Source organism: Engraulis encrasicolus, chromosome 17 (genome assembly GCF_034702125.1).
Source record: "Engraulis encrasicolus isolate BLACKSEA-1 chromosome 17, IST_EnEncr_1.0, whole genome shotgun sequence".
Lineage (NCBI taxonomy): Eukaryota > Metazoa > Chordata > Actinopteri > Clupeiformes > Engraulidae > Engraulis > Engraulis encrasicolus.
The window spans coordinates 1,319,113-1,342,738 of record NC_085873.1 but is presented as its reverse complement, the minus strand read 5'-3'; the positions used below and the strand labels follow the sequence as shown (position 1 = coordinate 1,342,738).

Below are 23,626 nucleotides of genomic sequence, written 5' to 3'. Positions count from 1 at the left end.
CATTGCTGAGATTCACCAATGGATTCTAGCACCATGGAGCTGAGATTTGAGTTCATGTTGGAGAAAAGGTAAGTTCTCTCTTTCTCTCACACACTCTCTGTCGTTTGAATCCATGTTGTTTTTTGTTAACAAAGAAGATGTGATGTTAAGGAGAGGAGTTTTCTCTCTTCATCTACTGATATGGCGTGTATTCATATGGCTTAAAGTTGTAATCTGACCTGGTGAAAATGATACAATAAACGAGTGGTTAAATCTCTCTCTTCTCTCTCTCTCTCTTTCTTGCTCTCTCTCTCTCTCTCTCTCTCTCTCTCTCTCTCTCTCTCTCTCTCTCTCTCTCTGCACTGTGTAAGATTGTGGCCAGAGTAGGTATTGCAACCATGCTGCTCATTGAAACTGTGCTGCTTATTGCCAAATTTGATCTTTTCATGAGTATTTATTTAGTAATAAGCTAATATTCACTAGTATCATCAAAGTACAGTATGTTTTGCAGCTAAACATGTCTATTTCTGGATATTCAGATGAAGAAGATCCCCTTTTTTATGTGTGAAAAGTGCTATTTTCCCAGTCATAACGAATAATTAGAATTTGATGGTGGTAAGTATTCATGAAAAAAGTAACGTTTGTGAATGGCCAGCATGGATTCTGGAAATAAACTACTAAAAATATTACACAGTACACCTTTAAAATGAAATTGAACACAAACACATATACTGTGCACATAGTATATCCTGTGAACATGACGTAAGGAGGATACTCAAAAAAGATCCCCAAATACACATTTGACGAGTTTCTTAAACACGCTGGTCAATAAAATCATGACACTGAAGCTTGTGTCAAGCTTGCTTTTGATAAACTCGCGAAACGACTGACACCATGATGACAATGATCATGACAGATACAGTCTAGTAGTCGTTTATAATGTCCTCATGACATTGTACTGTATGTACTGTACTGTATGTATGCTACTGTGTATTTTCACTGAACTCTGTATGTTGTATGTCCTCTTTCATAAGTCCTCCTTTGACACAAGTGTCGGCTCAAATGTAGTGTAATGACACATAAGGTTAAGTGCTTCCTAAATGTCATGAAATGAAATGTTCAGTCATGTCATTTGTCTCCTTACCTTGAACAAAACTCTGGCTGCAACAGAGCAGCAAAGCCAAGGTAGTGAAAAGTAATATCCGTCCCATGTTGAGGAGACTGGGCTGCTCACAGCTCCTTAATCACAGCGTATTTGGTGGAGCAAGAGAGCGCGCCTCACATTTGGCCAAATAACATTCTTGATAGACACTTTGCACTTTGAACGGTAATAAAACAATTATCTGTGTGTGTGTGGGGTGGGGTGGGGGTGTGTTTGGTTGATACAGAGAGTTAGATAGAGCGAGCATAACCATTGACATAACGTTAAAAATGTGAGATGTTCACAGTATCTTGTATGTGTTATAATAGGCAACGTGTAGTAGGAACATTTTACTGTGGTATACTTGCAGAATGTACTATGCCTTGGAGAGCCCAAGGGCGGTGTTGAAAAGGATACAGCTGAGATGGGGTGATGTGTGTGTGTGTGAGAGAGAGAGAGTGTGCGCATGGTTGTGTACACTGTAGTGTGTATGCTTTAGAAGAGAGTGTATCTGTTAGTAATTTAATTTACAGTATGCTACGTGTGTGTGTGTGTGTGTGTGTGTGTGTGTGTGTGTGTGTGGTTGTGTACACTGTAGTGTGTATGCTTTAGAAGAGAGTGTATCTGTGGGTAATTTAATTTACAGTATGCTACGTGTGTGTGTGTGTGTGTGTGTGAGAGAGAGAGAGAATGTGTGTGTGTGTGTGTGTGTGTGTGTGTGTGTGTGTGTGTGTGTGTGTGTGTGTGTGGTTGTGTACACTGTAGTGTGTATGCTTTAGAAGAGAGTGTATCTGTTAGTAATTTAATTTAGGCCTACAGTATGTTACGTGTGTGTGTGTGTGTGTGTGTGTGTGTGTGTGTGTGAGTGTGTGTGTGTGTACGTGCGTGAGTGTCTGATTGTGTGTGCGTGTGGTTGTGTACACTGTAGTGTGTATGTTTTAAAAGAGAGTGTATCTGTTTGTAATTTAATTTACAGTATATTACGTGTGTGTGTGTGTGTGTGTGTGTGTGTGTGTGTGTGTGTGTGTGTGTGTGTGTGTGTGTGTGTGTGTGTGTGTGTGTGTGTGTGCGTGTGGTTGTGTACACTGTAGTGTAGTGTGTATAATTTAGAAGAGAGTGTATCTGTTAGTAGGCCTAATTTAATTTACAGTATGTTATGTGTGTGTGTGTGTGTGTGTGTGTGTGTGTGTGTGTGTGTGTGTGTGTGTGTGTGTGTGTGTGTGTGTGTGTGTGTGTGTGTGATTAAACAGACCCATAAGGTAGAGAAGCCATTGATGATTGATTTGCCTTTTATTTAAAAATTGCCCATCTCGTTTAAAAGAAATGCCATTCAGTCGTAAAAATGTAATCGAAAACCAACTTTATGTACAAATGCGTTTCATTCTTCATCCATGTACCACGCACATGTATGGCAATTGACAAAGTCTTGGCACAAACAGAGAGAAATTGGAACGTGTGATATTTTGAGAATTTTCAGGATGGCTTATCAAAGGCTAGCATTTAATCTGGAGTAGCCTACTTAAAGTCATTGATGGGCAGATTGATCACACACACACACACACACACACACACACACACACACACACACACACACACACACACACACACACACACACACACACACAGAGGATAGAAAAGCCTCTTTCATTCCTCATCACACCTTGGGTTCTAGCCCATACAGTAGTTCCCAGGATAATATGCTTTAATTATAACCAAAACACACGCTTATAAATAGGGAACGACTGTCTGGTTTAACAGCCTAAAACATTTAATGACAAAAATAAAGAATGAAAGAAATACCGAAAGAAAGAATACTTTCAACAACAAAGAAATAAAGAAATGAAGTGACGGTTGATATTGATGGCAACAGAGGTAGCAGAGAAGACAACTGTCTACGGGAGAAACGGACCACGGGATCTCAAGTTGAAGCTGTGTCCACATACAAGATCCCTCCCCTGCAGTCTTAAGTTTTGATAACACCTCGTAGAATACATAAGAACTACACAGATTTCCTGCGCTAGTAGGCTAGGTGTTGATGCTATGAAATTAGGCAATGTTATGATCGGTTCCGGCGAAATCTTGTTTTAAAAGGACTTTTATTACTGTCTTTGTTTGTGTGTGTGTGTGTTTGTATCTGTGTGCACTTTCTCAAGTCAACCCTGGACAATTGGCGCCATGTGGCAGCCTCCAGAACTGGTGTGTGAATGTGGGAATGTGTGTGTATGTGTATTTATGTGAAATCGCTTTGAGTCAACTTAATAGTTGTCATACTGTGCTATATAAATACATGCTTTATTGTATTATATTGGTGGTTTCCGGCTGATGACCCTGCAGCTGAAATACATTCTCCCTAAAGTCCAACAAACTCCTCCAACAGCTCCTCAAGCAGGCCTTTCCCTCAACTGCCTCGCACATTCGACACCCTCCACTCAGTACCGTTGACGCCCCAGCAACCAACGCACCCTAGCACAGCTGCTAGGAAGGGGATAAAGCCAGCAGCCAACAAATGCCAAACAGCTCAACTGCCTCACAAACAACTCGTCAGTCAGTAAGCCTCTGCCTCAACTGCTGCACACACTAGGCATTTACATATATTTATCAGTTTCTATGTTTATCAAATGAACTAATGTATTATAGATAATGAATGTGTATGTCTATGTTTGCCTGTTATTGATACAATAAAGTTGAATGTTTGTGTTACAAGTCTTTATTTCTCTCGCTGACCCATGGGCACCGGAGGAGGTGCGACAGGCAAGCAATGACCAGCAGATTTTAACAGCTACCTGTATAATCCTATATTAGCAACTGAGAGAAGTCAGTCTTCTGCTGTACCACAGGTTGTATGTGTGAAATCAAAGGTTTACCACTGCCAATGATCACCATGCCAACTAGCCATGGCAACACACTGCCAGCCACAACAGCTTGTTATGCTGCTCTCTATTCCATACTTACACACAGCAATGAGATTGGAAATGGGAACATCAGATACATCCTAATCTCACGCACAATCTCATATCACCAGGTAATTACTGCAATCCAGTCCAGGATCAATGTCAAAGTTCTTTGCCCAGGATCAATGTCATAGGCAATCAAGGGTCATTTGTGCGTCATTAAGACGTCATTGAAAATATGACATAAAAAAACAAAAACAAAGCAAACATAAAAACAAATCAGCAAACAACACCTTTTGTCCTCCACAAAACCAGACATTGTGAAAGTTTGGCTGACTCTTAGAGAGCGTGACTGACTTTTTTTTACTGTAACCAGCATTTTTCTGCCAAGTGCTGGTCGGAAATGTAGTTCATACAACCAGCCAGATAGTGGTGCTAAATGACAGTTCTGCGATGTGTTGTGTGAAAATTCCCATTTCTATGGGTTAGGGTTACTGTTATTTAAAGCTTTCATTTTAAAATGTTAAGATGTCTTCCCAGTCATTACTGGCAGTGTGCAATGGCCTGACATAAGATGAGATCTGGCCGCAAAAAGGGGATTGACAACAGTTACAGAGGTATAAAGTACAATAAATCAGAAAATGATATTGGGTCGAAAAGGCACATTGTAGAAAATTGTATTGACATGTTGAATTTGGTCAAGTCATGTTAAGTCAGGCACTGCAAAGTCATTTTGTATCAGAATTGCTCCTTTATCAGTCTCTGATAAAACACAAAAACCTTGTTTGTGACAATGTTTTCCCACATATTATCTGTGTGGAAACATGTGTATGTACAAATTATTCCAAAATAAAAAAAAAACGTTTCCACCCCGACATAAATATAAAGGTATATATTGTCCCATTTGAGCTGCCACTTCAGTTCAAGTTGAAGTCAGGCTCATGAACTGCATGACATGGAAGGTTCAGATCATTCTGTGCAGTCTTCAGAATGCGGAACAGCTCTGTGTGCTTCTGGAATGTCAATATCTCCGTGCCTGGTCTTCGTTGGGTTGATAGTAGGGGTTCACTTGTCCGTGTGTCCGGTAAGCAGCCACACCGCCATTGTATTGTTTCTGTGAAATGAGATTAAAATTAGATTCTCTATTAGCATGTCAAGAACATGAAGTATATGATCGGCTCGCATAGGGTTACAGACAAAAGCACACACTAAAAGGGGGAGAAATGATTACCATGCACGAAAAAACACAAAACACACACACACACACACACACACACACACACACACACACACACACACACACACACACACACACACACACACACACACACACACACACACACACACACACACACACACATACAGAGAGAGAGAGAGAGAGAGAGAGAGAGAGAGAGAGAGAGAGAGAGAGAGACTGAAAACACAGAGAGGCTAACTGCTGGGGGCGTTTACCATGCCATTGCTGGGATTGACGAGCGCGCGTGTGCTTCCGCTCTCCACCATCTCCAGATTGGACGGCTCCCAGCCCTTGTTGTTGTGAGTGGCTCTTGGGATCTTAGGCACCGCCTGGTTCCGGAAGTCCATGTCTATATAAGGGCTGCTCTTGGCCAGGCTGCCGGAGCCTTTCTTTGATTTCCTGCAGGCCAAAATTGATCAAGTCAGAGTGAGTGGAAACCTTGTAAAACAGTGGCTCCCTACCAGTGGTTCCCTGCCCCCTTGTGGACCCAATAATATCCTCCTGACTACCAGCAGTTCATTTTTGTCCTCTCTAGAGGACATTTGTAAACCGCAATATCTCCCACCCCATACACACTACTGTGCTAACTCCCAATGGTCTTTGAAGAGGACATTCAGAGCTTTCCAATGATACCATGTGTGTAGGGGTGGGGTTTTGGGAACTTTCTATTTCTTTGCAAGGAAAATGGTGTCAATTAAAAATAGGCCGCTTTTGGCTAAAGGGAAAGTAAATGCATAATACTTTAAAGTGGGAAATTATTGTCTTAAAACATCATCTTTATATGTTATTTCAATCTCTTCAGAGCACAATTAAACCATTTCTAAATTAATGTAACATTATTTAATTCCCATATTGAGGCGTTAAAGAAATGTCCTCTAAAATGGACATTGGTAGTGACATCTTCCATTTTGTTAGTATTTTTCTAGTCAGAAAGTCAGTATCAGAATCAGAAGGAGAGACACTTTACAGCACATTATTGATAAATAATCCTAGATGTGATGTTTGAGGAAGATGCTGAAGGTTCAGAGACCTCTTAGGATTCATTTCAAGCAGGAAAAGTAGAATCAGAACAAGCAGAACGTTTTCTATTGATGCATTTGTCGCCCCATGTGGAGCATGACTCTGATGTGTGTCTGAACTTTGCAGGACAATATTTCAACCAAAAATTAAATTAAGACTAAATGAATCCTATAGACATGAACACATGTTTGTTCCAGAGATAATAACCCATATTTCACACATCAGAACTATAAAATTAGTCAACTCTGGTGAAAGTTCTCAGTTGAGGGACCACATGTCATTCAAGCTTCAACTGCAAGTCCAGTTGCTTAAAACAAAATTGCTTTGACTTGAGATGACCTGCATGAATGATAATGGTCACAGACACATCCAGTTTCCACCTCAAACCAATAAAACACTCATTGTTAACTCATAAATGCTCAAATTTACTAATAATTAAACTGATTGTTATGCTTTTTCATCCAGATTGATTTTCAATGTACTGCCTTCCAATGTCCACTGTAGTGGACACATTAAATCTTTAAAATAAAAAATACAAATTCGAAAAAAATGTTGTCAATCTCATTTTTTTCCTTCAAACAATTGGGGGAGTAAAAAAAAACAAAGATTTTTAAACTTTTTTCCCCCTGGTAGTCAGGAGGTTATCATGCTAAGCTCTAATACTGTAAACAGCTCACTTACAGCAGTTTATTTAGGTTTATACGACATAACTGGAATGCACAACACTACCTTACTTTTCTTTAATATGTTCTATGTATGTCTGCCCTTGCCCAGTCTTGCACTTTATATGTCTGTATGGGTATTGTATAGGTAGGCCTTCTCTCGGTGTAATGTATGTATACTGTCTATGTCTAATTGTGTATGTCCACACCTAGAGTCTAGAGTCTATGTCTGTCTGCATGGGAAAGTAAGAAACGTAATTTCAATTCTTTGTATGACCAGCACATATAAAGAAATTGACAATAAAACCGACTTGACTTGACTTAAAAGCGTCAACGAAGTGTAATGTAAAGCATGGGCGGAGCTATAGGACGGGACAAGCAGGGAATATGCCCCAGGGCCTGGGGCCCTCTCTTATTGGGGTTGGGGGCCCTATTGTGATCTTGGCAGGCTGCATGAGGAGGCCCTATCACCGTTTTGCCCTGGGGCCCGGTGTGCAATTGTTCTGCCACTGATGTACAGCAATATAAAGTATTGTAATGCAAAGTAATGTAATGGAATACATGGGTTGAAGACTTACTTGCAACAGAGCACGATGAGGATGATGAGGAGGATGAGCAGCAGTGCACCCAGGACACAGGAGATAACCACCACAGCCAGGAGGTAAGCTACACACACACACACACACACACACACACACACACACACACACACACACACACACACACACACACACACACACACACACACACACACACACACACACACACACACACACACACAGTGGAGAATCCAGATGTAACTCTACATTTATTAACAGAGTTACACTATTCTAATGAACACTCACGTGCACACACACGCACACACACACACACACACACACACACACACACACACACACACACACACACACACACACACACACACACACACACACACACTGTGTACGTTTTATTTATATGTTGTATGCTATATATAAAATGTTCAAAAGAACTGAATGACTGTTGTTGGTTTTCACTTACATTCCTTGCAGTTCACTCCAGAATACCCAAATGAGCAGCTGCAAGGGAGACAAACCGATTTAGTGTCAAGTGAGTTGTATATAATTGAATAGAATAGAATAGAATAGAATAGAATAGAATAGAATAGAATAGAATAGAATAGAATAGAATAGAATAGAATAGAATAGAATAGAATAGAAAGCCAAATACAACGAGATTCAACGTGTCACCATAAAGCACACACATAAATATACAATATATAAACATAGGAAAAATGTGTACATATATAAAACTACTACTGAATGTATATCTTAACACTAACCCCATGTTTTCAGAGCAGAGTGTGCAAATGAAGAAAAGACTGTAAATGTGCTGCTTAATATTTTATCGCCTCATGTTTCGGATGCATTGAAAGCTACAATTAAAATGATTAGTGAATGATTGACATGTTAAAAAAAATGTAATTGCTAAGTACAATTAAAACAAAGCATATTAGTGCAAGCATTTGTGATTGTATCAAGAGTTTATCTATAAATTAAGAGAAGAGTCTCACGGTTCGCATTTGTTGTCCTTTGCTTCATATCCAGATGGACACACTGCAAACATAAAAAGACAACGTATGAATAGGCTGAATTGATGTATATATTGTTGTTTGTCTTCGTGTGTTGCAGAAGATGAACAATGACTGTTTGGAATATTACAACATTACATTTAGCATTGTTCAAAGCAATGTACAGCATAGTCCAAATGTGTTCTAATCTCTAGTGTAGATTCTCTATAGGCAGGGTTTAAATTGAGGCGGAGCCCTCAGGAGCGCAGCTCCGCCTCCTCACCTCGGAGGGACAGGCAGATGGAGCTGCGCTCCTGCTGTCCCACCCTCAGTGTTCATAATAAAATTTGACTTTCATATATTTTCAACTCTTCTTGAAATATCATATTGTCATGAAAGTTGAATGATAGCAACATAAAACAAGATTAAGGGACTCCCACATTATTTCAGTTATTATGCATTATAAAAATTTCTTTGAAGTCGGCGATGAGCAAGTCACCTTCAAAACAACATGCCGTGTCCATGCAGTAAATGCTAAAACTACAAGGGGCCAGTGTGAAGCACAACCTATCCATGGTTACCATGGAAACCCTGGATGATACCAGTAATCACTCTGTTGACATTTCATACAATACACTGGAACAAAGCGAAGTTGTTGACAGAACTAGCAATAGGATAACAACTGCCATACTTCCTTAACTGTTTCTGTGTAACCCATAAAAACAGACAGCTGACTGCCATTAAAAGAAGTTGTAGTTTCCCATAATAATTGTGTTATCTTGTTTCAGGATAATATGCATAATAAACATGAACAGAGAGAAGCGGAAGTGTTTCTAAGTAGTGTTATAAAAACTGTGTTAGTGTTTAAAAAAATCAGCTCTAGGACTAGAACAGAAGCAAAGAGATGGTGGTAAGCACATCCAAACAAACAAACGCAGGGGCTGGGCAAAAAGAACAAATGTTATATGAAGTCCCTTTTGGTTTTTGGACTAATATCCATACACATAGGAACAGGAAAGGATCTATACACTGCTTGCAAAAGACTTAATTTATTTGGAGAAACGTTTCGATCATAGATCTTCTTCAGGCATCTTGTTGCTCCAAATAAATTAAGTCTTTTGCAATCAGTGTGCAGATCCTTTCCCGCTCCTATACATGTGACAGTGTTTTGATTTGACACCTGCAGATGCTTTTCTGCTGGATGTGCGTGCTTTCCACTACACTCGAATATCCATACACTCCATTATGTTTGCAAAACACAGTTGGGTGTGCAGATATTTCATTTTGCCTATTTTACGTGTATATTGCTAGGACAAGAGCTGGCTATAAAAACAGACTGTGGAATTGTAAGTCACTGAGTAGCCCTACAGCCAGATGTGTCATCTGCCAGAAAAGTATTGTAAGAGAATCAGTTTAAAGGAGAATTTTGGCCAATTACAACATGTCCCGGTAGTTGTTTTGCTCATGCTACCCTTTAATTGTCAGTCCCCAAAGACTCATCATCTTTTTTATTCACCCCTTTCCAACACCCTGGCCATTCAAATGGGAGCTTGGGCTTTTAAGTGCTTTTTTAATAAGTTTTTTTAATAAGTGCTTTTTATGCTCCAATTGATTCCAAAAGTGTAGACTACTGTTGTGTTGTAAGGTGTCTGCTGATGTTACATGTTGCACAACTTTTGGAATGATATTTGGAGTATGTTAAGATTTTTTAAAAACATTTTTTTTTATAAAACCATGTCCCGAATGGCCAGGATCTCTGAAAAGGCTGAGCAAAAAAATGCCACGTCTTCAGGTAGGCCTACTGTCAAGTCCAGGTTTGAGTGAGCAATACCACTCTATGTTGACACTGGCCAGAATTCTTCTTTAACCCCTTAAGATGCGGCTTTATACATTTGTTGTTACCAGTATGGTAATGACCAAGTCGTGGTGCATTACTAAAGGGCCTGTATTGTGTCATAGTATTGTAATACTATGGTAGTTACTTTTCAATGACTATTACAGCATGCCACTGATGGTACGCCACACATTAAGGGGCTACTGCAGTGTAATGCAAAGTATCCTTGGGTGGTCACAATCCAATTTTTTTCCGGACTTCATTTCACTGTTCTGTTATATAAAACCGGATAACCATGACATGATGTACATGTCACGATAAAACAGAAAAACAGTACATGTCATGATAAAACAGGACAGTAGGTGTATAATTTGTTTTTGTATGAAAAGCGTATATGATCTAGTTATGACCATTGCCTGTTGGATATAACTATGATATCTTACCAAAGCTGACACCATATCTATCCATCCCTCGCAGTCCAATGTAAGCACTAACCTGAGCAGGATCGGTCAGTGAAGTCGGTCTTCACATAGCCTTCCTTACAGTCACATGAGAGTACTCCGCCTGTATCATTGCAGGTGGTAGTGAGCAGGTCACAGGCATCGGCAGCATCACACAAACTGGTATCTGGAAGAAATGACCACATTGTTTTAGACTAATTCAAAGAGCTTTGCAAAAGAAAAAGCTAACCCTTTAAAGACCACAAACTGAACCTTATATTGCTCCCAGTGAACTTGACATGTATGACCTGTGCGTTTGCCATTGGTAGCCTACTCCACTGTCAGAGTAGTTTGACTCTCCACATTTTTGTATATACTCTATCATACTCTATCTGGATTTCCTTATAGTAAGTTTTCTCTTATATATTGACACCCCACTTCTTATGGTTTATGATATAATTGTGGGTTTTTTTTAATTATTAAAGTGAGGCATTCCATTCTATGTCAACTGCTTTGAGTATTCTTCTGACTAATGTGCAAATGCCCTATTTCAATGAGGTGGATTGCCCTAATGTGGGCCATTTTTTGGTTTTCGGACTTCTGAAGACTATTACAATATCAAGACAACACATTAAATCCACATTCAATACATTTTTGGAATCCTCCAGGGGTTTCCTCATATTATCAAGAGAAAAAATGCAGATAATTTAATCATAAAATAAATTATACAGACATTAGTGCTCTTAGTGCCCAAGCATCTCAGAAAATGAGTGACTTCCTAATGTGGGACAGTGAAATGTAGTGTTAAACTTAATGCAAGACACTGTCAATGTTAAATGTTTTAAACCATAGTGCACCTTCACAAATAATGGTAAACAACTGAACAAGTAGCCTAATTCTCTCAAATGAATTTATTTTTACATCAGCCATTGTTTCGCTTTTTTATTTAAGAAAACTGAGCAATTCATCAACAAAATGGTGTTACAAGTTATACATTCATAGATTTTAGGGTAGTCTTTTTAAGGTAGATTGTCTTTCTAAAGTTTAGAAAATGTTTTTTTTACTAAAAGCAATTTAAATGAGCTCAAGCTTGATGTTTTTGATGTTGATGTGTGCATGCGTTGACACATCCCCCCTTACACACACACACACACACACACACACACACACACACACACACACACACACACACACACACACACACACACACACACACACACACGCACACACACAAACAACACACACTCACACACACAGACGTGTGCGCGCACACCCGTGCACACACACAGCCCTCATAAAACCTTAGAGATATCCCTTTCCCTCAACTGTCATCCTTTCAAATATCACTTGACTTTAAAAATATGCAGCAATAAAGCAGTTTAACACTGCAAAACATCACTCTGAACATGTAAATTACCACTGTTATTACATAAACCAGTGTCCCACATTAGGCAAATCATGCCGTCCCACATTAGGACACCACCTTTCCTAAAGTGGGACAGTAAGAAAATCAATTTAAAACCAAATATAAAGTGTACATATCCAACATTTTACATTATTTTAGAATGAACAAACATTTCATAAATACATCAGGATCAAAAATTGCATGGATTTATTGATATTAATTATTTTATACTCTTAACACTAATTTAGTCAAAACTCTATGTCATTGGCCTTTTGGACGGTTTCACAGCAGGTGCTTCTTGTTTGATGATTGCCCGTTTGCCCCCATCCCAATTTTTGATTGAATAGTTCAAATGTAAACTTATTTTGGTCACATGGTAGTAGAGCTTTGCTTTTATCATAGTTTCACTGACATTCATTAGTTTAGGGAGGAGCCAGAGCCTCTGAAGCTTAGGAGTCCCACATTAGGCAGTGTCCCACATTAGGGCAATCCGTCCTGCTATTTGTTTGTAGGGCATGTTTACCTTCCAGTTTAGCTTTTTCGAATAGACATCCAGAGCATTCTGCTCGTTTTGCCACTGCTTTATTCACAACTTCCGCAGTGACATCAGAAGAGAGCTCATAGATATTCTCCACATCAGCGACCACACTTCCCTTGCTGAAAGGGTCAAAGTCAGACATACATGTAAGTCTTAGGATCAGCAGGTATAAAGAGTAACTTGATGTACAGTTCATGTATAGAACATATTCATATTGTCTTCATGATGGTTAGGGCATTAATGCAAATTCACTGCGTGCTGTGAGCACTGTGTGCTGTTGTGCGCTGTGTCACAATAACAATGGTTTCCCAGACGGACTTTCACTTCACTTCACACTTCACGTTTTTCTATCCTTATTTGTTCACAAAACTGGCGTACAAAACCTTTAATGCCTTGTCAAAATGCTTCAACATTCCATCAATGTTTGACATTATGAAAGTGAGTGAACATAAAAATACAGAAGTGACATAACTTTTTAATAAACATTTGCAAATGTTATGTTTACTACACTTGAAACTGCAGGATACATAAAACAAATAAGGAATAATAGGGTATTCCATTTGTCCATTCAATTGGCTTCTAATTCCAGTACTGGGCTTCCATGTAAGCTTACAATGTCCCATTTCCAGTGATACCATGCACTGTGGTATAGAATATTGACAATAATGCCAGGCTTACACTGTGCGATTTTTGGCCCGATTTTGCCATGATTTGTCACTCGCACAACTTTTTGAGAATCAGGCTGATTTCTTGCTCAATCGGAGGTCAATCGTGAGTCTCGCATCGTTAAGTGTACATAGGGTAATCAGTGTTGCCAGATTGGGCGGTTACTACTTGGGTAAAAACGCGAAACGTTGGCTATTTAGTGTTTTTTTCCTGCCGTTTTATACCCATAGAAATCAATGTAATTTGTGGAAATTGGACGGAATTTAGCGCATTTTGGCGGTTTTTGAGAACCTTTTGGGCGGGATTTGGTCAGACACATTTGGCAACACTGAGGGTAATGACTAGTGAGTTCACATCACGACCAGCTTGCGATCCGCAATCGTATGGTTGCAGAAAAATCACAATTGTTTGAAATCCTGGTCGGCCCCCGTGATTGAATCTCACAGTTGAAGCAGTGCTACAACCTCATTTGACACAACACATGCCATGGTGTAAAAAGGATGCTTAAAGCTTCAGTGACTGGCCTTAGCGCGCGCAATGGCAAAATATACAGTGAAGCATACCAACATACAAACTCGGTATGACCTTTTACCGTAACATTAAATATATCCATTTTACAAATTTCCCTCGAATGGCAATGTTCTTGACTTGATTCACATGTCAAAACAACAAATAAAAACACAACTAATAGCTTGGCCAAGAAATTGATCAAGATATGTGTATAAACAAATGTTAGTAGAATAATAAATCTTAAGTGCTGAGGCTTAGTATCTTGCTCTTATAGTTGCACAAGTATGTTGTGTTTTCTTAGATAACATTTAGAATTGCTTTGTCATTGACTACACAAAATTATAATTATTTAAAATATTTAAATAGTCATAAAAGTGACCTACCTTAGCTTTTGAACAGTGGAAGTGATGTATCCTTTAGATGTCCCAAGAACTGTCCGAAGCTAAGATTTGGAAGACAATTTATTGTACATTTCATTTATATTCACACTGTACAGTATGTAGGCCTACATTTTTCACAGTATATTGTACATGTACAGTACATATGCCTCATTTTCAAGATTCATTGAGTTACCTCAGCCACTATGTCAGCAGTGGTCTTTTTGAACACTTCACTTGTTTTATCTTCCATGTCTTGCTCAAAAGCTTGTTGGACAATCCTCAAATTTCCAGTAAAAACCTTGGCTGCAGCACAGAAGAAAACATTCATGAGAGACCTATGACTTTTAAAGATAATAATTTTAGTTGTTCATTTGCAAAACTTGTGCTACCCACTCAAAAATTTGATCTCAATGAATATTTACAAAGAAATAAACTAATATCTCCTGGACAGACCAAACTAAAGTAAATTTTACAGGCAAACGTGTAATTTTACCAGTCATAGTGATTGATGGCGGTGGTTAATATTTGAATTGGCAGCATTAATACAGGAAATAAACTACAGAAATTACTACTACTACTATTACTACTATTATTACTATTAGCAAGGCCATTGGCTTTTCTAAAAGATATATCTGGTGTTTTGACAAATTGCACTCACCTGAAGTACACACTTCATCCTGTAGCACAAGCCCAGGTCTACAAACACAAGTGTAACCATCAAAGCGTTGTTCACACTTGCTGTTGTCTGGGCAAGGGTTTGAGAGGCAGGGATCTTGGAAAGGAAAAGTTAAACAGAATGACAGGAGTTCTCTCTCTTTTCTCTGTATGCCCCCATTATCTGTGTCCAAAATAAGACAGCCCCCACCTCCACCCTCAAATTCTACCCAGCTATACGCACAAAAACATTACAGTGAGGTGGTTAATTACAAACAGGGCTCTAAATTATTCATCACCAGCCAAAATGACTAGTAGATGTTAATCTTACTGGCCAAACGCACACTCACTAATGGGACAAAGTGGCTAGTGAGCGGTTGTTTTTTTTACCAGACAAACTGAAATTTCACCAGCATTTGGTCGGTTGGCTGGTGTTAATTTAGAGCCCTGATTACAAACTAATATTGACAAAAAAATCTCTCTTAAATTTTCTAAACATCGTTATCAATACCTTCATGAATGGACATGAGAACATTTTTGTTAATTCGTTTTAATTAACTTTTTGTTATCTTGTGGGATATGTTGTGGGATTTGCAGACCGTCTGCGATCTCTAGCGCATGCCAAGGGGGTGCCCAGACCCCAGAAATAACTGAACAGTCCCACCCAGATTAAGACTTGGCCATTGCAGTTTTGGTGACAATAAGTTTATAAACAGAGGCTATGCGCAAAGGGGTTGAAAAGCCCAGAAATGTGTGAATTGTGGCATGCTCGGTATGATGTCAAGATCTAAGTATAAAATATTTGTATGCTTAGAGTAGGATTTGACTGATTATGACACATTATAGATTTTCACAGTTCGGATCCAACTCAACAATCGTGTAAGGGAATTACCACCAACTCGTATAACAAGTGACAATGCTGAACTGAGCCCACACCACCCTCAATGGATAAGGAAGACAATTCAGTACACTGACATACCTGGTTTTGGAGTTTCAGGTGTTGGTGTTTCAGGAGCTGGTGAAGTTGAAGCTTCAGGAGTTGAATTGGGCGAAGCTGTGGTTTCAGGAGTTGGGTTGGGTGAAGCTGTACTGTCAGGAGTTGGATTTGGTGAAGCTGTGCTTTCAGGAGTTGGATTTGGTGAAGCTGTGCTTTCAGGAGTTGGATTTGGTGAAGCTGTGCTTTCAGGAGTTGGATTTGGTTGAGCTGTGCTTTCAGGAGTTGGGTTGGGCGAAGCTGTGGTTGCAGGGGTTGGATTTGGTGAAGCTGTACTGTCAGGAGTTGGATTTGGTGAAGCTGTACTTTCAGGAGTTGGATTTGGTGAAGCTGTGCTTTCAGGAGTTGGATTTGGTGAAGCTGTGCTTTCAGGAGTTGGATTTGGTGAAGCTGTACTTTCAGGAGTTGGATTTGGTAGAGCTGTGGTTGCAGGAGTTGGGTTGGGTGGAGCTGTGCTTTCAGGAGTTGGATTGGGTGGGGCTGTGCTTTCAGGAGTTGGATTTGGTGACGCTGTCGACTCAGGAGCTATAGTTGGGGTTTCAGATGTCAGTGATCCTGTAAAACATGAAGTGGAGACCTGAAATTAGGCTTGTGTTGACCCACAATGAACAGTGTAACATCTTAGTGCATCTGTCTTTAAAGGGATGTAGTAACAGACGCTGAAGAAGTAACTGAGCGAAAATATTATTTAGGGGGATTATTCAACACAACATAAAGGAGGACATTTCACAGTTAACTGGTGAGATGATTTTATATAAAAACAGTGTACTTTCTGGTCTTGGAGATGATTTCAGCTCAAATGGTAAGTGTATTCTTCATCCTTTTTTGTAGCGCTTGCAATGTTACATGTCTTGACCACAAGCGGGTCATTTTATCATTTGGTTAACCTTATGATGGAGCTTAACTGTTGGAACATAGCAGAAAGTGCAATTTTACCTTATTAGTAGTATGTTACAATATTTGAAGGCCTTCCTTGACAGCTGCTTGCTGTTTAAAGCCCATTCAGTATATACATTAAATATGGGCTTTATATATAATGTATATGTACATCATTCAGCATTATGTTTAACTCTACAGATGAGTACGAAGAGTTTAACCAAGACACTACTGCACCCCCATGCCATCATAGATGATTTTTGAACTGGTCAATGAAACAAGCTGAACGATCAATTTTCTCTGTGCTACAGGTGAAAGGAGGCACCAGTTGAAACGCCAAAGGGCCTGCGTCCCTGATTTGCTGCCCCTTCCTTTCTTTTCATGGAAATAAGGAAAGATAATGCAGAAGGGGCAAAACTGGAATTGGCAATTTACTTGGAATATGAAAGTTGTAAGGGAACAACAAAAAGGCAGTGAGATCATTGGTGGATATATTGTTGACAGACATTGCTTTTAATGACAGCAGGGGGGCATACAAAGTTCTCCCGAAATTTGCTGTCTCTCGAACGTGTGATGAAGATTCTCACCTAAGGTATTAATTCTCCCTGAAAATGTATAACTCCAACAAATAGGCATACGTAGACCTAGTTGTTTGATTTAGAGGTATTTTTTTATTCATAAACGTTACAACAAAGGCAGCCATCTGGCAGTTTGCTTGTTTCCTCCAGTTTAAAGTCAAGCATAATATGATTGTGTGCACTGTATTTTATTCGTATTTTATTCACTGTAAGTTATTTTATAACTTTTGCGAATCGCTTGGAACTGCTAAAACACTATGTAGGCCCAGTCCCATAAAATATAACACTTGACATCAACACATGCATCGGATTTTGTATTTGGTTTACTGTAACTAGTAATGATGGCGTACTCCACTTCACAGGCAAACACTTGCAACTTTCAGTACCACAGGTGTGGACAATGAAACTTATAATATTAGGAGCTGTGCACGCTTGTTCACGTACAATGATGTTTGGGAAACAGGCGAAGAAAATCTAAGAACGTTTGTAGAATCAATCGTTTACGTTGCACTTAAGCTGAAAGGGCCGTACACACGTCGCTACTAGTTACTCGCTCAGCGAATGAAGTCAATAGAATGTCAATGTGTTCCAGCGAGACGAGCAGGCGAGTACTGTACAAGCGATGCGATGTGGGCGGATCCCAAGTTGAAAATATTTTAACTTTGAGCGAGGCGAGTAAGCGAGTTACCAATTAGAATGCAGAGTTCGGTACTTCTCACCTGTACATTTGCAGTTAAAGCCGCGGGAACTTTCAGCGAACGTTCCATGAGAGAGTGGCGAGTAGGCGAGCAAGCGAGTAGTTAGTAAATAGCAGTGATGTGTGTGTACGTAGCTGAAGAACCATCAGGAAATGGAAATAGCTTCTCTGCTGCTAAAGCTGTTTCGATGCCACTTCCATGATCTGGGACGATGATAAAAGTCCTCATCAAAACTCATAATATGCATAAGGAAAATCCTTGTCTAATTGATAGTAACATTTGACGTATCTTTTAAGTGTTTTTTTTTAGTGCCGATTGGTGTTATTAGAATGCCTGCTTTCTGCTAGGTTTTGGAGATATTTGATGAAGACTTTTACGGGCTCGTCCCAGATCACGGAAGTGGTGTCGACACAGCTTTAGCAGCAGAGAAACTATTAGGCTTGTGTTGATAAAACTTCCAAATGCATCGTTTTGTGAGTACAGACTATAGACTACTGTAGATGTTTGGTGTCATGGCATGGTAATTTTAGAGATACTGCCAGGTTCCGTTAGTGCTTGTACTAAGCTAGTCGCGATAACTCAGTAACGCGGCTAATGTTCGGCCAAGGTAAAAAAAAAACCTTGGGTGGGCCACTTGGCTGGATGTCACGGTTCAAATGACCTTGGGATGAATCTACTCCATCTAATGCAGTGTTTCTCAACAGGGGTGCCGGGGCACCCTGGGGTGCCGCAGGCCCCCCTCAGGGGTACAGCAGAAACGTGGCTGATGAATAAAGTATGTAATATAATACATATTTGTCTAAATTGATAAGTTAATGTTAGTCAGTGGAATCTTTCATCTGCCATTTACGCACGATAAAGTAAATATAGGTCGCCCCAGTCAGCTGCAACTTCGAACGTAGGTCGTGTGATGTCTGTTACTTTTCTAAGCTTATGTGGTATCGGATGCAATGCTATGTTACGGCTTGTTGGCTTGGGGTGCCTTGAAAATTCTCATGAATTGAAAGGGTGCCTTGCCTAAAAAAAGGTTGAGAAACACTGATCTAATGTATGGGTTTAACGTTTAAAAATGATATCATTTTTGTTTTATTCACAGTTTACAAAGTGTGGACACATGTTAATGCTCACATGCTCATGAGGTTTATAATGTAGGCACAGTTGCGTAGCAGTGAGTGCACGGTTTTCACAAGACGGGTACACAATTTAGGTAAATGTGTGCGCTCTGTATTTAGACTAGCTAAGAACTTAATAAAGTGAGGGGACACTTTACAAAGAGAATGGTTTCATGACACCTCCTAAAAAAGATATGATCTGGTCTGTCCCTGGCTCTGTACGATTCTTTGCCTCTCGCTGTCTGTTTTCCTTTAGGAGTCTTTGGGGCTATCTCTTCTTATCTCAACTACAGCTGTTTCCTTTCCCAAAACTTAGTGGACTGCAAAGTGCGTGTTGTGTGTGGTGTGTGTGTTGTGTGTGTGTGTGTGTGTGTGTCCTCCCATATCAACAGCACACACACACACACATTCAAGAACCCAGAAGACTTCAACTGTATTTTCTGTTAAAATTTTGTTCACATCCTGGTATGCCATAAGTCCAGTACAAACACATAGCCGGATCAGTTTCTTCTCTCTCTCTCTCTCTCTCTCTCTCTCTCTCTCTCTCTCTCTCTCTCTCTCTCTCTCTCTCTCTCTCTCTCTCAACCATTTATATGAACAAGTGAACTTGAGAGTAAGAGTGAGGCTTTAGTCTTCAAGATTTCTAGTGAGGCCACACCTCAATTAAGCCCATGGCAGATCACACTACACAGGTTATAATTCGCTGTCTACAATTATACAATTTTGTGTGAGCAGTTAGTCTTATCTGTGTGCAGAGTTTTGGAAAACGCCCAGCGAGTGTGACAAATGTGTGTAGGCAATAGAAAAAAATCTGTAAAACTTTGGTTGATTTGCTGGCTAGGCAACGTTCTGGGCTTACAATCATACTATCAAAGAGTCGTTCTTTAGCAGACTTCCTGAAAAAGGCAGCGCAGCGCCACAATGGAGAATTCCCATGGGCAGAAAGGAGAGACGCTTGCAGAGGGGGGACAAGGAGGGAAAGAGGCCTAAAGCTGTGCTCAGCACTGGGTTTCTCACAGGACAGCAACAGGGTAGATAGCCTGGGAAATCCTATGTTGCTTTGCACAAACGTCTCCATCAGAAAGACAGCATGGAAGCGAAGCCAAAAGCGCTGGCCTGAGGTGGGGAGCCAATCCGTGAGTAGGGAGGGGTGGAAAGATGATGACGGGCATTAGACGACAAATAGAAGCTTACAGTTCGTTTGAATACAACTGACACGATTGGCCAATAAACGGCCGTTGGCAATCGTAAACCACACCTCCCCTACAAGAAATTCAGTAGGTGATCTCCAGACCATATACTATATATCTCACTTGTGATATGATCTGGTGAGAATCAAGCAAGGGTGAGCCTGATTGTGACCAACAAATCACAACCTGCAATTTAATGCAATTTATTTTTTGGATAAATACATGCACCACCACTGTGTACCTTGGTTGGTCAACATGTCATCATGCATAGGCGTACCTATGACACGCTGATTTACACCCACTATCGTGTGTGTCCAATATGCATTTCCAAGTTAAGGCCCTGTGACAGGTTAGGTTTAGGGATGGTTTTGGTTTAGGCACAATTTAGGTAGAAATTCGCCTAATCTCGCTGTTCTTGGCAAAAGTAAAGCAGCAGAAACATTGCTTTACTGACAGGTTAGGTTTAGGGGTGGTTTTGGTTAGCACAGCAAAGCATGTTTGCGTATAGTAACAGAAATGCGCTGTGAAAAAACAAAATCGCAGACACGGCAGGAAAACTGTGCAAACCTTGTCACGTGTCAAAAGTGCATGAAAGCGCTTTACCGTTGCGTTGAGGAGCACGCTTTAACGTCAAAATGCGTCGCACCAACACGCTGAATGCACTAGCGTGCGATACATACGCTTAAAGCATGATGACAGCCTGGGTTGGTGTAGCTGCTTGTCCTTGGGCCAGTGGAAGAATTATGTACAAGTGTCCTTTTTAAATCATGAACTTGCCATGGTATGGTGTGGTACAATAAAGAGTCTGTCCTGTAGCATTTCATTTATTGAATGAGACTGCACTGTAATATCTGCTGACAGTGTTCATTGAATGAGTGTGACCAGCACTGTGAGGGTTGAATTAGACTCTGTCAGTGTTGAATTAACACTGCAAAGTGTACTGTGTGCGTCCTCTGAAACTGTACTTAAATTGCTGTTTTGCTCAGGAAGTGTTCCATATGACAAGGTGTTTCAAGTTATTCTTATAGCATTTTTCACAACAGCAATTCAAAATACAGGCCAGCTGTGGCCCCGAAACCAAACCGGTCCTTGATGGCCATAGTGAGGCATACACATACGCGGCCCAAATGGCTATGGTTGCATATGCCAAATGATACACATTCGTAACACCCAATAAACAGCCATTGTCAATCGTAAACCACACATCCCCATTCGAGATTTACAGTAGGCAGGTCTCCAGGCCTTATCTCACTCACTTGTGATTAGGTCTGATGATAATCAGCCGAGTAGTGCATAGGGCTTAGTATAAATCAACAGCAACATGTGGCGCTATATCACACCACAAGACCAACCCCAAGACGAAGCCCCTCACCATTGGCTCACAGCTGAGTTGACGTTGTAATGGAATGTAAAGGAAGTAAAATTCCAGTGCAGAGATACAACATGTTCATGGACATGCCCCAGAATGTTCTAGTTATTATATCCCCGAAACGCGGAGCGTCGTTATATCCCCGAAACGCGGAGCGTCGGGGATGTAATGGTTTTGCGTGCACCGCCGCCGCCGCGTCCGCCGCGTCCGCCGCCGCCGCCGCCGCTTAAGGTCTTTCGTGTTAACGCGATAACTTTTGAACGGATGTTTGGATTTGTCCCAGATTTGGTGTGTGAATGCTCTAGGGCAGGTTCATGAACTGATTCGAGTTTGGAGGTCAACAATTTCAAGATGGCCGAATTCAAGATGGCCGAATTTTTGTTTGGCCCATTTCTTCTGACCGGGTGGATGGATTTGTCCCAGATTTGGTGTGTGAATGCTCTAGGGTGGGTTCATGAACTGATTAGAGTTTGGAGGTTAACACTTTCAAGATGGCCGAATTCAAGATGGCCGAATTTTTGTTTGGTCCATAACTTCTGACCGGGTGGATGGATTTGTCCCAGATTTGGTGTGTGAATGCTCTAGGGTAGGTTCATGAACTGATTCGAGTTTGGAGGTCAACAATTTCAAGATGGCCGAATTCAAGATGGCCAAATTTTTGTTTGGCCCATTACTTCTGACTGGGTGGATGGATTTGTCCCAGATTTGGTGTGTGAATGCTCTAGGGTGGGTTCATGAACTGATTAGAGTTTGGAGGTTAACACTTTCAAGATGGCCGAATTCAAGATGGCCGAATTTTTGTTTGGTCCATAACTTCTGACCGGGTGGATGGATTTGTCCCAGATTTGGTGTGTGAATGTTCTAGGGTAGGTTCATGAACTGATTCCAGTTTGGAGGTCAACAATTTCAAGATGGCCGAATTCAAGATGGCCGAATTTTTGTTTGGCCCATTACTTCTGACCGGGTGGATGGATTTGTCCCAGATTTGGTGTGTGAATGTTCTAGGGTGGGTTCATGAACTGATTAGAGTTTGGAGGTTAACACTTTCAAGATGGCCGAATTCAAGATAGCCGAATTTTTGTTTGGTCCATAACTTCTGACCGGGTGGATGGATTTGTCCCAGATTTGGTGTGTGAATGTTCTAGGGTAGGTTCATGAACTGATTCGAGTTTGGAGGTCAACAATTTCAAGATGGCCGAATTCAAGATGGCCGAATTTTTGTTTGGCCCATTACTTCTGACCGGGTGGATGGATTTGTCCCAGATTTGGTGTGTGAATGCTGCAGGGTAGGTTCATGAACTGATTCGAGTTTGGAGGTCAACACTTTCAAAATGGTGGAATTTTTATTTGGCCCATAACTTCTGACTGGGTGGATTGATTTGCCCGGTAACTCCTTAATTTAATGGTTCACCATTTCAGTGAATCTACCATATCAGGTAGGCCTACAGTGTAATAACCAGTGTAACAATATTTAATACCATGTAATACTAGTGTAATACCAGTGTAAAAATAGGCAATACCAGGTACAGTGCAATAACCAGTGTAACAATATGTAATACCATGTAATACTAGTGTAATACCAGTGTACAAATATGCAATACCATGTAATACCACTTACACACAAATAGCCTACATGATATAAGTACAAAATTGGTATGACGTGGTATTAAATATTGTTACACTGGTTATTACACTGTACCTAATGTGGTATATCCACTGTAATAGTGAACCATTAAACAGTGTTACCATTTGCCCCATTTTTTCCTTCATTTTCACAATAGTCATTTGGTTTTAAGCCTATGCACGTCATTGATCTATGTATAGATATTAAATATATTTATTTTATATTTTGTATTTATCATAAACGTTCATGAAAAGGTGGACGGGAGTGGTAGGAATGATT

At 40.3% G+C, this 23,626-nt stretch overlaps 1 protein-coding gene across 1 annotated transcript in view; it reads right to left on the bottom strand.

Moving 5' to 3' along the window:
- Window positions 1–3,323: 3,323 nt before the first annotated feature.
- The window catches only part of muc13b (mucin 13b, cell surface associated), a 30,784-nt gene continuing 10,481 nt past the window's right edge, over window positions 3,324–23,626 (bottom strand). Inside the window, exons 2-12 of the mRNA XM_063221057.1 lie at window positions 15,886–16,455; window positions 14,911–15,024; window positions 14,446–14,555; window positions 14,256–14,314; window positions 12,682–12,815; window positions 10,809–10,940; window positions 8,483–8,525; window positions 7,951–7,988; window positions 7,509–7,596; window positions 5,464–5,647; window positions 3,324–5,125 (exon numbers count right to left, since the gene is read on the bottom strand). Of these exons, the coding sequence (XP_063077127.1) occupies window positions 5,033–5,125; window positions 5,464–5,647; window positions 7,509–7,596; window positions 7,951–7,988; window positions 8,483–8,525; window positions 10,809–10,940; window positions 12,682–12,815; window positions 14,256–14,314; window positions 14,446–14,555; window positions 14,911–15,024; window positions 15,886–16,455 (1,565 nt within the window). The 3' untranslated portion in view covers window positions 3,324–5,032. The remainder of the gene's footprint in view (window positions 5,126–5,463; window positions 5,648–7,508; window positions 7,597–7,950; window positions 7,989–8,482; window positions 8,526–10,808; window positions 10,941–12,681; window positions 12,816–14,255; window positions 14,315–14,445; window positions 14,556–14,910; window positions 15,025–15,885; window positions 16,456–23,626) is intronic.